The 16571-nt window shown below is 43.7% G+C and overlaps 1 protein-coding gene across 1 annotated transcript in view; it reads right to left on the bottom strand.

The window, feature by feature from the left end:
- Nucleotides 1-11289: 11289 nt before the first annotated feature.
- Nucleotides 11290-16571, bottom strand: part of snx29 (sorting nexin 29) — a 164586-nt gene continuing 159304 nt past the window's right edge. Inside the window, exon 21 of the mRNA XM_079493219.1 lies at nucleotides 11290-15254. Coding sequence (XP_079349345.1) covers nucleotides 15128-15254 — 127 coding nt within the window. The 3' untranslated portion in view covers nucleotides 11290-15127. The remainder of the gene's footprint in view (nucleotides 15255-16571) is intronic.

Here is a 16571-nt window from a genome sequence, read left to right as displayed (position 1 = left end):
CCATAACAGGCAATGAGTTTTATGAAACTAGAAATTTATGAAAATCTCACTCATTTATGAAAATACTCACAAAAGTTGGTATAACTGTTGCTAGATTGCTCAAATATAAAATATTGTGATTCAAGCAGATGAAATTATTTATAGCACCAGTACACATGTTGATTTGAATGCAAAATGTGGCTTATCACTGACATTATGCCAAAATGTATTATCCCATGTGTTGAAAACCAAAACATTTTAATTATTAAAGTTCTAGCCCACAATGTCATCTAAGGATAGGAGCAAACGCTCCCTGTCCTCATCACTTTACATACTGTCAAAGTCTTCACAGAGAAAACTTTTGCAGACGTTTTTGAATGCCTGTGAAAGATGCCGCTTGCTAGTTCTTAGCTGCGTGCCAATCTTGTTGCATTGAAATATAGCCAATCTAACAGATCGGCTGTTTTATGCATGCGATACAATGCCAACCAAGTATAAATAAAACCAGGCTTTGCAGTTCAATGGAGTTAATGTAGTGCCAATGTATACTGTGTAGTCTAACTCAGTGGTTCTCAAACTTTTTGACTCATATCAGGGCACCCCTTTAAATAACTTTTTCATCTACGGTACCCCTAAATTATTGACACTGTTAATGTTTTAAATCTTATGTCATATTACGGTACGTAAATATGCAAATCTTAGCCCCCTAAGATACAGTATGTCACGGAGGAAAACTTGAAAGAATGTCAGTTGCCATTACAGACTGAAAATAACTATAATTGATGTTTAGCCAGCATCCCTAGGGGCGCTCAACGAAAATAGCCGATCTACAAGTTCACAATGTGTCCGGTTCAGCTCTTTTTGGTTCTTAGTCCATGAGCCAGAGCTCCAAAATTGGTGGGAAAAACTAGAGCTATATTAAATTGTTTATAGGATCAATACAAGTAAATTAATACATGATAACCCACAGTAGTAGCATTTTCATATTTTCTATTATTTTGCATATTTTCCTACATAATGCCTCATTTGCATATTTAAAATGTAAAATTTGTAATACAATAAATCATTGTCTTCGTGTACAGTAAGTAATCAACTGGGGGAAGTTTCATGGTGATAATCTAATAGTTTTGACCACTCACTTCATAATTAATGTTCCAATTTTGGAGCTCTGGCTCATGGATTAAGAACCAAAAAGAACTGAGCCGGTTCCCATTGGGAACCAACCGGTGGAAAAGGGGCCAATGTGATGCGTTGGGAGCTTATAGATCTGCTATTTTTGGTGAAGAAAGTTGGTGTAGATGGAAAAGGAACAGTGCAACTCAGGTCCGTTTTATAAGTCTAGAGCAGCGGTCCCCAAACGTTTTTGGCCGTGCACCCCCTGTTACCTCCTGACCTAGCTGACGTACCCCCCAACACTACGTCTGGTTGCATTTGGCCGAAAATTATACATTTTTTAATATGATTATGGAAAATAATCACAGAATGTGAGACATGCAGCTGCTGTATACTCCCGCAGCTCTATACATCTCCTTACAACAGTGGTTTACCAGATTTTGCAATTTGTGTTAAATATCACCATACAACCGCCATTACCCTTTTCATGTCACGCACCCCCTAGAGGGCGTCCACGCACCACAAGGGGTGCACGCACCCCCTAGAGGGCGTTCACACACCACAAGGGGTGCACGCACCCCCTAGAGGGCGTTCACACACCACAAGGGGTGCACGCACCCCCTAGAGGCCGTTCACGCACCACAAGGGGTGCACGCACCCCCTAGAGGGCGTTCACACACCACAAGGGGTGCACGCACCCCCTAGAGGCCGTTCACGCACCACAAGGGGTGCACGCACCCCCTAGAGGGCGTTCACACACCACAAGGGGTGCACGCACCCCCTAGAGGGCGTTCACACACCACAAGGGGTGCACGCACCCCCTAGAGGGCGTTCACACACCACAAGGGGTGCACGCACCCCCTAGAGGGCGTTCACACACCACAAGGGGTGCACGCACCCTGGTCTAAGTGAAACTGAAGTGATGTTGATCAATTCCAAATATTGTCAAAGTATTCTAAGGCACCCCTGGACCCCCTGGACCCACTTTGAGAAACCATGAACTGCATCATCAACGATGTGACTGCAAGGGGCGTCGTACTCACCTTGTGCTTCATGTTCCTTGCATTGGTTTGACAACTGCAGCTCTTTTGAAGGTGTTCCTTTCAAGCTGCTGGGCTGAGCAAGATAAACACTGCAGGATGCTAGAGACAGGGTTTGTGATAGCCCTGAAAGGCAGGCTAAAGCACAATTTAGGGTAAAATTGCTCTGCGAGGGCTACAGGAGGCAGAGAGGAAAACACTGAGAGAGGTAAACGAGAGAGAGAGGTAAAGAAAAGGCGAAAGGTCCATGAGATTGAAGGCAATCGAAGTTTGATTTTCTGAGCTAGATGAACAGAAAAGCAAAAAGTCAAAAGACATTGGCTGTCAGCAACACAGTCTGTATACCTGTATTTTGTTGTTGTTGCATTTCTTATTCATTTCATTCCTCTATCATTTCTCCTCATTGAGACAAGTGGGAAAGCTGAGAGGGACACGCAGACTATTCAATTCAATTCAATTTTATTAAAGTGTCAAATCACAACAAGTTGTCTCAAGACACTTTACAACCAACAAAGATCCACCCAGAGCAAGCAATATTGCGACAATGGTAACGAAAAACTCCCCTTTAGGAAGAAACGTCAGGCAGAACCCGACTCTAGGGTGGGCGGCCATCTGCCTCGACCGTGTCGGGGGAGAGAGGGGGGGGGGGGGGGGGTAGAGGGGGAATAGGAAGAAAGAATAGAAGAGAGATAGACAGGGTGGGCTCCAGACTAGCAGCCATAGGCGAGCTTAACCACACTTCATTTAAAATAATACCATTGATGGGTTCCTGTCTATAGAGTACCGAAGTCTGACGCCAATATCGGTAGAGGGCGCAAATCCACGGTTTCATGTACTTTTTTATTTGCATTGTAATCCCTAGGGGGATTTTAGATCGCCTCGTATAAGAATGGTATTTGGATATGAAGAATCAACTGAATGCGAGAAAACGTTACTGCTGCTGAATTATTTCGATTTTCGCTAGAAACAGACTTCATTCTGTACTTCATTCATACTGTATATGACTGACTGACGTCGTAAACGATACAGAGACACCTCCCTGACAATAACGCAGAGACATCTTGTTTATTTTTGGACCACAATGCTTATATGAAACGATTTTAAGATGACCCCATGTTATTCTCCATAGAGAAATTACTTCCGTGAACCAGACAGAACCAGGGGATGAGCGAGTGACGCCAGGACTTCGGCGCTCTATAGCATACCGTATGTCCTTCTAGGTAGGGGTTCTTACCAAAGACTATACAAATGGGGTTCCATGCTTGACACTCATCATCAAGTCCCTGTGAAATACTAGAGTGGCATGTCCAGGGGTGTACTTGTACATCATTGCTGGGGGATGTACTTGTACATCAACATGCCTCACGCTACATAAACAGTTGTTAGGCTCCTGCCCTATGGGCCACATGGCTCAGGAAGCGTTGGTTCCCAAGGCTACTTACTTACTTACCTCTATATAAATCTTATCAAGAAATAAACAAACCGTGCCATGTACTATCTTTTATGCAGAGCTCTGTCCTTATCTGGTCAACAACATGGTAAAAAAATAAATAATCAGCATATCTGTAATCTAATTATGTTGTTACGCTACATAGCCCAAACGTTGAAACTTTATAAATAGCTTAGGGATAAAACACGTGGCTGATTTCCCATGTTCCCAGAACTGTTAGCATATTAATTAACATAATCCATTACAGCTTAACTTGGGGACTGCAGATAAGATAAGTGACAAAGTGTCAACACATGAGTTTTATGTAATGTGTAACCCCGCTGTAACAACATTATGTGTTTATGTACTGTAATTCTGTGTTTATTTACTTTTAAAATTTAGAAATAAATAATGAACCCAGGATTTTACGGTGCAGCACAGCACAGACAGTTTTAGTATTGGCAGCGAAATAGGGTCAAGGGGGGAAAAAGCAACCTGTGAAATAATCAATTTGGAGAGGAGTGTTTAAGATTCAGGGGCGAGCAGAGCAGAGGGAAATGAGAGACTGAGAGAGATGCAACAAAAAGGGCAGTGGAAAGAGTGTCATCTGAAGAGATGTCTTCTCTCTCTCTCTCTCTCTTTGCCTCTCTGCTGGTGAATAGGTAATGAGCGCAGCCAGCCGATGACAAGCCAGGTAAACACTGTGTTCCTGTCGGCTCGGCAAACACACCTGGTCCCACTGAGGGAGAGAGGGAGAGAGAGAGAGAGAGAGAGAGAGAGAGAGAGAGAGAGAGAACGAGCAAGATGGGTAGTGGGAATGTGACTGGGTGGGATAGAAGTAAACACATTTGGAGGAAGAGAGAGTAAGGGGGGTGCAAAGAGAGTGCTGTGTGTGTGTGTGTGGGGGGGGGGGATATGGATGGATAGGGAGCGAGGGGATAGAAAATGAATAGAAAGATATGCCTAGATTGAGCTAGCATTATGCAGATAACGGGGAGGATTTTTATCTGCAGGGAATATGGTGAACTCTCATTTCAATGTGCAATGTGCCAATGTGCACAGGCCTTCACTATTCTATCACCATGCAATGCACACAAGTCACGTGCCTGTACACACAAACACAGGGTGCGCACACACGCACACATGCATGTACTGTATGCATGCACACTTAACATCTACGTTCATATTTAAGAAATGCTTGAACACAAACAATAGTACATGCTCAAACTTGGGAAACTCAACAATTAGTGTTTCAGGATACAGATCACGGATACAGGAAGCTTTGTCTCCTCCATATGTGGCGACTGCCTATTATCACAGACACTGGACACACACACACACACACACACACACACACACACACACACACACACACACACACACACACACACACACACACACACACACACACACACACACACACACACACACACACACACACACACACACACACACACACACACACACACACACACACACACACACACACACACACACACACACACACACACACACACACACACACACACACACACACACACACACACACACACACACTTATGCATGGGGCGCCTGACAAGGAGATGAAGATGATGAGGGACATCTTAAAGGACAGATATAGTTGAGAGGAGATATGGAGGACAGGTGGAGGAGGGGATCTTCCAGACGGAGACAGAGGAGAGACAGGTGGGTTTAGGAGAGGGGTTGGCAAGGTGCTACTTGAGGGGGAAATTCATTCAGTCTTAATTTGACCTCAGGGTGTTACAGTAAGACTGTCCATGTGAGTTTTTATTCATGAGGCAATTTGCATTCTCTGGTATTCAATGGCACGTCAGTGAATGCATTTGAATTTAAATATACCACCACCAAGTAATTTCTAACCCATCCATCTCTGAGATTTGTGTAATACTTTATATATCTGCTCCGCATCGACTGTAAACCATGACCTCTTGGAACTTATTGAATTATTCTCTCCTTGGGAGATGACTTGCCGTGTTCCCTAACACTAAGTGTTGCCACCTTGGGCACAGTGTTTTGGGGTTTTCCCTGTTAAACGCTATTATAGTGCCCCCCTCCCTTTCTGATAGTGTTGTGGCAACATGGTTATAGTGTCAATCATCTTCAGACTAGGGGCAGTATTATGCGTGTCTTAAGTACCAGGTCTTATTACTTAACTTAAGACCTGGAGGCGTGATCAATGCCATTTGGCTATTCTGAGTGGCCAAACAGCATTGACCACGCCTCCAGGTCTTAAGTTAAGTCATAAGACCTGGTACTTAAGACACGCATAATACTGCCCTAGGTCTTGGGTGTATATGTCCTGGGAATCTGTGGGGTTGCCTGCTTGCAGGTTGCTTTTTCAAACCCAATGGTCTACAGAGAAGTGTTGTGTCGGTCATGAACAAACTAATCAAATGAACTAGTTCTTTTTGGTGAACGAATTGCACCTGTTCACTTCCGTGAATGATCCGTTTAGGCGTGCAGTTGCAAATTCGAGGAGGTGAGAGACTGTTCCGTTCCTCTTTCAGCGAATCAGTGCGAGCTGGAGGGCGGGGCCAGGCTCTCCCGTCTACCACGTAGGGCCTACCACAGCATAGTACAGGCAGCTAGCAGAGGAGGTGCTAGTAGACTGGCTGACCCAGATGCGAGATAGAACGAAGTGAATGACCGAGAACGAAAAGCATATATCGTTCTTCGTTCACTCTGAACAAAGTGCTGTGACCGACCGGTCCAGGTCCGCCAGGCGCCAGCTAAACTATAGCGAACGGACGTAATAGTCTGTCTAATGTATGTACGACTGACTGACTGACTGACTGAATGACTGACTGACTCATGCCAGTCGTGAGTCAGTCAACAACGTCATGATTAGCATTTAGGAACAACAATTAAACAATAAAACAAAATAAGTGTGACTGGCTTTCTAATTAGCTAATATTTTGATGTCACATTGTGGATATAAATATATATTTACCCCCTCAAATATCTTAGTTATTTTCTTTGTTTGCATAGAAGTGTATATTTGTATGTCTTTAAATGTTCTGATGAATGGAAAATGGAGGACCCTGATATAAACAAGTCTTTATGGTTTATGGTTTTATGGTTTCAAAATCTTAGCAGATTTTGTATTGACCTGTACTTTCATTGAACTGTAGTGTACCCATTCTACAAACTGTGAATACAACTTTCAATCAATCAATAAACCAGTTTTACCAACATTGTTCATGTGGAATAGTTTGTTTATGCTTATTTATTGAAATTATGAGAATCACTAGCTCATTTGGAGCCCTGGTGATCCAGACTAACCTGACTCCGCCAGATGGGGCAGCAGAGAGTACACTGGGTTCTCCCCTCCTGCTCCCATCTGGGAACTCTCAGGCAGACTTGATGCCCGGCCACAAAACGGCCTGGCCAATCAGCGGCAGCTAGAGGCGGGATCAAGGCAGCACTGTGTAAACCCGAAATTATGGCCGGGAGAAGGCAACATATTGGGGTCACAGGGGGCTTGGTGACTGTGGGAGATCGCGGGTCGTTTGACTCGGCCAATAGAATCAAAGTACAGTGTCACGTAGCGTTGTGCTGTTGAGTATGGAAGGTGAACGACTGGCTCTGCTGACTGGGTCTGTGCAGGGACATTCTGGGAGTACCAAATGACCGAAATGAACGGTTATTTTTAATGAACTGAAATGAACGATAGTTCACATCACTACTACAGAGCTTAAAACACGCCACAAGCTGCATGAAGATTAGGAGTGAGTTGTTAATTATTTGGCGAGACAGTTAGTAGGAAAACTCCTTGGGGCTGGTTTAGCCTCATTTGTGTTTTGGTAATGTTATCACTGCGCTTCCTGTTGGGTCCATTGTCTGCTTAATTTTGTATGCGCCTGCCACTGATTTCCTCAGTTCCTTTTTAGTAACACAGCTGTTGTAGTTATAGACTCGATTCAGATTTTGTTGATATGCCATCATTAAGACAAATGAACATTATGGGGTTGATGTAGGTGATCGCAACCATCAAGCCTGATATTAAGGCTGTTTTGGAAACAGGTTTAGTGATTAAAACCATTTCAGTTGAGGCTTCCTCATGTCCAAATCTACATTTTGGATAATGGGGTTCTCGGGGCAAATTTCTAGTTTTGGTATGCTATGCTGTAGGCAGCCTGACTATGATGAGATGGAAACTGACAACTATGATCATTTAAAACCTTTCATCACAGGGTCAATGGCACAATCAGCTAGAAAACACAAAGCATTGCTGCCTACACCTCCTGGAAAGTCACGGTACTTATCTTGTACGTATGTTTACCAGTAAGACGCCTGAGGAAGCGACCTCGCCCTAAAGGGTGAGGTCACGTGCACGCATCCGCCTGGGTGACTGCAGACTATGGGCGAGCACTGGCTCTTTGGAATGGGGGGGTCAGATCAACATATGGAATGAATTCTGTACTGGCCATATACTGTAAGGAGCGTGTCTTGAGTGTACAGGGTTTGATGAGGTCAGATCAACATATGGAATGTCAGAGCAGGTCAGCTCCATATATGGAGATCTAAGGGTGGCAGCGGCGGCAGTATCTTGAGTGTACAGGGTTTGATGAGGGCCCAGGTAGGGCCGGGCCTCAATTTTCGGGCCTGTTGAGAACTCTTCACCTGCACTAATAACTTTGGGGCGGGCCCGTCTAGAGTTTGAATGGACAGGTATCAGTCAAAAGGGAGACATCGAAGAGTAAGGATGGATGGGGAAGGATCAACATATGGAATGTCAGAACAGGTTCTGACATATATCCATATATGGAGATCTAAGGGTTTGAGGTCAAGTTGCTGGCCAATATTGATGTCATCAGGGATCTCCATATATGGGATTAATTGCGACAGCTGGTCGCATTTACAGTACTATGACATCAGGGATCTAGATCACTGATGCTGTCACGTGATGTCACGAGACCTGGGCACCATATATGGGGGCTTTCCCCATGTATGGGGATTTTGACTGACTGACAATATTATATATAATATAATATTTGCCTCTGAGATGTAGTACAAGTAATTGGAAATACTCTGGCTGTGACATGCCCTCTGAGTCTTGCTGAGGTTGAATCACCACCTGCCAGAGCCAAGTCAGTCAGGGTTTGGAGGTTGTGGTTTCTGTCTGCTTGTCTCCCACTATGAGTTGGTGGAGGAACAACGTGCTGACCTGTCTGCTCTGTGAGTTGGTGGAGGAACAACGTGCTGACCTGTCTGCTCTGTGAGTTGGTGGAGGAACAACGTGCTGACCTGTCTGCTCTGTGAGTTGGTGGAGGAACAACGTGCTGACCTGTCTGCTCTGTGAGTTGGTGGAGGAACAACGTGCTGACCTGTCTGCTCTGTGAGTTGGTGGAGGAACAACGTGCTGACCTGTCTGCTCTATGAGTTGGTGGAGGAACAACGTGCTGACCTGTCTGCTCTGTGAGTTGGTGGAGGAACAACGTGCTGACCTGTCTGCTCTATGAGTTGGTGGAGGAACAACGTGCTGACCTGTCTGCTCTGTGAGTTGGTGGAGGAACAACGTGCTGACCTGTCTGCTCTGTGAGTTGGTGGAGGAACAACGTGCTGACCTGTCTGCTCTATGAGTTGGTGGAGGAACAACGTGCTGACCTGTCTGCTCTATGAGTTGGTGGAGGAACAACGTGCTGACCTGTCTGCTCTATGAGTTGGTAGAGGAACAACGTGCTGACCTGTCTGCTCTGTGAGTTGGTGGAGGAACAACGTGCTGACCTGTCTGCTCTGTGAGTTGGTGGAGGAACAACGTGCTGACCTGTCTGCTCTATGAGTTGGTAGAGGAACAACGTGCTGACCTGTCTGCTCTGTGAGTTGGTGGAGGAACAACGTGCTGACCTGTCTGCTCTATGAGTTGGTGGAGGAACAACGTGCTGACCTGTCTGCTCTATGAGTTGGTAGAGGAACAACGTGCTGACCTGTCTGCTCTATGAGTTGGTGGAGGAACAACGTGCTGACCTGTCTGCTCTATGAGTTGGTAGAGGAACAACGTGCTGACCTGTCTGCTCTGTGGGATGAAGCCTTGACAGTAGAAAAGAGTCATTACCTTTCTATTCATGCGTTCATACAGGCAGCTACAAAGCAACAGGCTACCATTATCAATGGAAGCCATGTGACATGAAGATAGAAAGCAGCCTGACGTTTCACATTTTGCTGCTGTCGGGAGGAAATCAATTCAAATCAATTCAAAGAAAGTCAATTTTTGAGGGAGGGCGAGCTATGGCCTTTTTGAGGTTTTTGATTTTTTTTGTATAAATCAGTTCTATAGAGCGTCACAGTCCCACCCACCAGGGCCAAGGAAATGATTCCCCGTTCATTTTCCTCATAGACATTTCAAAAAGTATTTATTTAAAGACCTTTTAAGCCTCGTACAAAGCCAACTCTTGTCGTGACAAATCATGACAACAAACACAATTATTTGGGCCGAACAAATAATTAGAAAGAAGAAAAAACGGCAGGTTACAACACTTTTTTTGTGGTTTTTCTTCTGTGTAATTATTTGTTTGGTCCAAAATATTGTGTTTGTTGTCATGAGTTGTCACAACTCGAGTTGGCTTTGTCCGCGGCGTAACCATCTTTAAATAAATACTTTTTGAAATGTCTATGGGAAAAATGCATTGGGAATCATTTCCTGGGCCTGGCGTCGTCATGAAAGGGGGCGGGACTGCGACGCTCTATTGAACACCCTTTTTACACCTCAACTCCAGAGTCCATTGGTCCCTCAAACTGTCTGCTAAAACAACTAACTAACAACTAACTCTACCACCTCTCCCCCTCTCATGATAATTGAGAGGGGGAGTAATTGACAATATATAGTCACAACAGAAACTTTGATGAGGCAGTATTGCTTTGTTTTCAAAATATAAGGGTTTCTTCATTTCCTGAAGAATGAACATTTTGCAGTTATAGGTGGTTTCTTCCCGACAGCAGAGATTTGGAACTGCTACAAAATTGCAGCTACAAGTATAAAACGCTACAGGTGATGTTTATTGACATGCTTGGTACCAAGCATGTATTTGGCCTGCTTCGGACTCAGTTGACTGTATGTGTGTGTGAGTCTATAGACTAACATACAGTAAGAGCACCCATCCACATTGTGAATGGGCATGTCACCAATTTTCTGGTCAATAGACAATGAACATTTAGTATAATTGAGTCATTCTGTTCGCCACCGAGCAAGTACAGGCCACCACCGAATGAAATACACAGGACTGTGCTTTTCCAAAATGGTAGGGTACAGTTAAAAAAAAAAAAAAAAAGGTTAATAACACCATTTGGGCTTGGTTGGAAAAAGTCACAATAAAACAGATGCACTTAGAGACACAGATGCTTGTACGTTTAAGAATAGAATACAGAATTTGCAACTGAATCTCTTCATCCATCCATTCATCCATGCATGCATGTACAGCGCACAACACAAGGCAAGCATCGATGCGTTACCCTATCCCTACAAAACACATACGCACACTTTAACACATGCATGCACAGATGTTCTTACATACATACAGTACATACATGTACACACCTCTGTACCTAAGCATGCATGATTGCACAAATGCATAGGGGTTACTACGCTCTTGCACGCACACGCGGGCGCACGCACGCACGCACGCACGCACGCACGCACGCACGCACACACGCACACACACACCAATAACAAGCAGAGCCAATGGTACTGTATGTACAGTAGATGTTGTACTGCTTTATTGTTCAGACCGGCTCCACTATGACACTGACACATACTGTAAGGCTGTACTGCTGAGCTAAGGCAAAGGACACAGAAAAGCATATGAGAACAGACGTGGCATGGCGGGAAGTGGCAACACTGGCAGCGTCTCACAATAGAATAAAATCATGCCCTTTCCCCACGTTGGCTCCTTTCCCTGTTACTGGTGTCCAGGCTGTCTTAGGAAAAGTCTGCACTGAAGTGAGACGTCCTGATGGCAGGTTAAGAAGTGGGAGCAATCATTGCATTCAAAACAGCTGGGAATTATCGGAACCAAAAGCTGGGAGTGTCTATGTAGGGCTTCTTGATATATCAGTTAAATAAATAATGATTAAATAAATTGTTGTACCCTCCTCATCGCAATTCCCGTTTACTGTATATTCTAGGCCTCTGAAAATGTCACTGTTCTCTCTCGATAAAATCATTGTGAACATGGGGCGCTGAAGCCTAGTGGTTAAGGCGCACATCGCATATACAGAGCCTGTTTAAAATAAATAAAAAATAAACACTTCCCAGTTTTGAGTCAGTTTCTCTGATGGGTCCTTAAACTTGGTTTTGAGCAGGACCTGCTCTACCAACATCAATCAGACAGAGTTCTTTTTCGCTTGAGTCGTTCCTGAATTTCCCCACTCACGCGTAGTCACTGCGAACCCCTACAGTTTTTCATGTGGCAGTGAGGAATGTCCCTGGGTGGTGGGCAGGAACGTTGCCCCCTGGGTGGTGGGCAGGAACATTGCCCCCTGTGCCCTGTAAGTGCCTGAGACAGCTTATTTAAGTGCTGTTGAAAAAAACGTATTTGTGTCTTAATTTCTGCTAGCATTGTTAGTATCTCACCCTATGTTTACAATAATTAAAATAATGATCTTCAGCTGATTTTGGTAGAGCAGGTTAAAAATGTTGTCACATTGTGCATAAAGACATCCATTGCATGGTAATACATACAGGTAAGTAAGTAACTGACCACACGCTTTGCTTACCAACTATAAGAGTATAAGTCTACGGAATGGAAATGCTTGTTACTGTAGGCTACATTATTAATGTGACGGCATTGATTGACACATGTATAAATATAAAATGATGCCATGTTCCCGCTGTTGCGCTGCATAAGGCTATTCCTAGAACGTCACCAAAAACTGTGGTGGTGTACCACGGTACTGGGTCTATTACAGAGAACACAACACTCCAGTCTAGCTAGACTACAAAGGCTCTACTCCTTTATAAAGCTCTCAATGGGTACATCCGCTACAGCACAGGCTTGCTAGATATGCTCTACCCAAAAGAAAATTGGAGATGTATCTTTCTTCAATTATGCTCTCAAAGTATGGAACACTTCTCTCCTAAAGAGATCAGAGAGGCAGGCTCACTTGACATCTTTAAACGTGTAAAAAGAAAAACATGTTTTTAACCTAGCCTGTCTATAGCACCATTTCTCACCATTTTAAGGGAATTCATTTTCAATTTAACTTAATTATCATGTGCTTTACTTAAGACTTTTAGCTGTGTTTTCTTTTTGATGTAAAGCACTTAGTTTTTTTGCTTTAAGTTTTGTATGAAAGATGCTATACAAATAAAGTTTAACATTATTATTAGAATAGTAACTGATTATGTGAACACTTTGTTATATTATTACATGTGTTAGATAATGCAACCGCAGCGAAAACGAGTAATTGAAACCGCGACTTCATGTTTGTTCATGTTCATGTTTCATATGTTTTGATTCAGCGTTTATATGACGTCGTCTTGCTTTGTCTCATTCTGTTCAGATGGGGTGGCAGTGGCCCAGGAGGTAGAGCAGGTTCTAACCCTGGCTCCCCCTGGTTGTGTGTTGAAGTGTCCTGTTGAAGACACCGAACCCCTAACTGCTCTAAAGGTGCTAAAGAAAATTAATGCAGACCATTTAGCATTTAACTCTAACTAATCCCCAATAGAATCACTCTTGATTTTGTGCTGGTTTTTCTAATTCTCTCATGGTATAGCACATTTCCATGAGATGGTCAATGGTAAACTTTTCACCAATGATTTGAAGTTGTGTGCATTACTTGCACAATGACCACAATCAGCCTATGGTGCTACAATAACGGAAGGCCAAATCAATGTCAGTTTGTCCAAACCTCACCAAACAAGGTGGATATGATTAATTAAGCTGTATAAGCATGTCCCCAAAAAGCTTTTGGTCATTGAACAGTAGGGGTTGATGGCACTGCCACAAAAGGTTGGGGCCCAGCACAGAGGTCTAGACCCTTTTCAACTTCTTACAGTCCGTGCTGTCTTGAACCTCTGCATCTCCACTTTGCGGCTACATTTCTTTACATTTTCAAGTTTAAATCCAGGGAGGGTTGACTGTGCATGATTGCACTTCCTCAACAATGCCCTGCCTCACATTAAAACGATAACACACGGTTTGACACCTAGTGGGAGCTGCCCAGTATGATGACATGTCTACTGTTTGCTACTGACCAGTTCAAGTAGAGAAACTGGAGCTTGAATACCCTGCTACAAGGGTCCTGTTGACTGTCACTGTGTAGAGGAATGGGAGAGTGAATACCCTGCTACAAGGGTCCTGTTGACTGTCACTGTGTAGAGGAATGGGAGAGTGTTTCCCTTTATATTCTATTTCCTTCCCAGTTCTCATTCCATTTGGAGATTTGGGCCAGACAAGATCTGGTCACAAGCACCCCAATCTACTGCCATCACATTGGAATTGGCTGTAAATACAGTGTGCAGTGTTAACCATTTTTACCTGTGTGATTATGAATAATTACAAAGTTGTGTATTGTAAAAACAACAGCAGACTGAGGGCTGTAATTACAACCCACATGTCTAATTTGTTCTCTTTGCCTCGCAGAGACAATAAATGATGTTTACCGCCTCGTGATCAAACCTTCAAATAAAGTTTTCACAAATCAGGAGTACTTTTCGTCTCCAATTACTCTTGGGTAATACAACACATTATGCATGTTTCTGTTTCTCACAAACTTGACATTCAATAACACCCCTCCCCCCAACCACACACTCTAACAAGCAGCATCTCAAGTGTTTAGTCATTGTTAAAATGTTCATTCGTAACATAACACCACAATAGGCCGTGCTAAAACAGACTATTCTGAGAATCCTTATGAGCACTGGCTGTATCCTTGAGTCTAACCCTTGATGGACATCCTTGTGTGACAGTACAGTATGTTTTCTGCAGATTATCTGTAATAACATGATGAAAGAAGTGGAATGTCCGCCTGCCGTCCATTGGTAGTCCGCGGTGACAGAGAATTTGGTCTGTGGCGTCAAAATTGTATGGCACTGTAATGCATTTGCCAAAAAATAATGATTAAAAGATGTCTTGAAAATCATTTTTTCAAGAGTACCCCTCCTTGGATAAATCCCCCACCCCCCATGGCACCGTGACCATAGTACAGTTTCATTCAAAAAAACGAGCAGAATAGGAAATAGACTCCTTGTTGAGTTCCAACTCGTCCATGTGCAGAGTGAGTCCTCTTTTGACTCCCTATGAGGTAATACGTACTAGGATGGGGTCCCAACTATAGACAAACAAGGAGAATCATTTAGCCTTCCCACAGCCCGGAAAAACACCACAAGACTTCTTCCACTGAGGACGTAGCATCTTCTCCTAGATTGCCTCTCTAGCTCCGGAGGATATGTGAGTCTGTCAGAAGCCCCCCCTGATATCCAGACTCACCGTCAGCTCATTCTTACCTCTGCAGGGGGTCAAGTCCACAGGCTGTACACATACTTTAGGGACGTCCTCATTGTCAACCTATTAGAAATGAGGTCAAAGGGTGAAAACATTCAGAGGTTCTACAGGTCACCGCTCTGGGGTTCCGGCCGGGCCTCCTGGTTGCGACTGCGGCCAAGTCTGGGGAACCGTGACGAGGCTTTGGAACGTGCTGTCTTGGCCCCTCCTTCATTGGCCTGGGGGGTGTCTCTGGAATAATAATAATAATAAAATAAATACATTTTTAAATTTAAGAAATAAAAATGTTAATAATCTTTTCTAATTTCTGACTTCAGCATGCATCTTTGGAATATTAACGCTTCCAAAGAGAGATCAGACTCAAGGCTCATACATAGACTGGATTTTCGGTGGTTAGGTGACCACCGAACTACAACATGACGTCACGAGCCGCGGTGAAGAGCAAACCACCGCCACCGCTCCAGCCCTTCTCTCTGTTTTTACTCACCACCGCTCAACATTATTTCAGCTCCGGTGGTCAGCTCACCACCGGAGCGGTGGTCACCTCACCACCAAAAATCCAGACTATGAATAGGCCTTTACTGTATTAGCGCAAGGTAGTAATGGAACATTTCACCTCCCGGTTTTGGGGGGAAATGGAAGGCGGGAGTACAATCTCCCTCATATGCTAGGCACTCTAGCGCCTTTATTTTGGAAAAAGAAATTCATAATTTATGTAGCTACTTTTTTATTTGTGTAAATTAGATAGTTTTCAGTTTCCACACAGCGTCTTGTTCCCAAGAGGGGAATTCTTCTGATATTTTTCTGCTCAATAGCACCACAAATAAATAAGACACGTTTTACTTAGTCTACTTCAATCCATAGTTTATTCCCCTGTCCCCATTTCCAACAAGTAAGTTCAGTCGAGTTTGGTTTGATAGGAATTTGACCAAGGTTTGCAAAAACAGTTATGCGATGGGGACTGGTATCAGCAGAAACTGATATAAAATTGTGAACAAGATGCCGTGTGGACTGGTATCAGCAGAAACTGATATAAAATTGGGAACAAGACGCCGTGTGGAAACAGAAAACTATCTAATTTACACAAATAAAAAAAGCAGCTACATAAATTATGGATTTATTTTTTCTGCCTCCCAGTACGTGATGGTAATCCTACTTCAGTATTACAACAAAGCTGATGACTTTTCAGGGCGAAATGACTGTTGGAAGGCTAATAGTTACACTGGAGGGAGGCATAATTACATTGAACAGGTAACACAAGCATGGATGTGGATCAAATTGAGTGTAAGTGGATTAGTGTAAAAGGGTGCATTGTAATACAGGGTATTACAAAGTGTGGCCTGACTCGCATATTACCTCTCCACCCTTTCTCTCTCCCTCCAACACATACATACCCAGGCATTTCCTCAAATACACTACATGTGCACAAGCCTGAGTGCATGCCAGTGATGTAGGGCTAGGGTATTAAGTAAAGTGGACAAAAAGCAGTGACCCCCACAGTCTAAACTCTAACGTTGTTGTTATTGCACTGAAGAAATACAGAACCCA

Source organism: Electrona antarctica (genome assembly GCF_951216825.1).
Source record: "Electrona antarctica genome assembly, chromosome: 22".
NCBI classification, from domain to species: Eukaryota; Metazoa; Chordata; class Actinopteri; order Myctophiformes; family Myctophidae; genus Electrona; species Electrona antarctica.
Note: the sequence above shows the minus strand (reverse complement) of the source record. Positions and strands in the feature narration are given on the sequence as shown.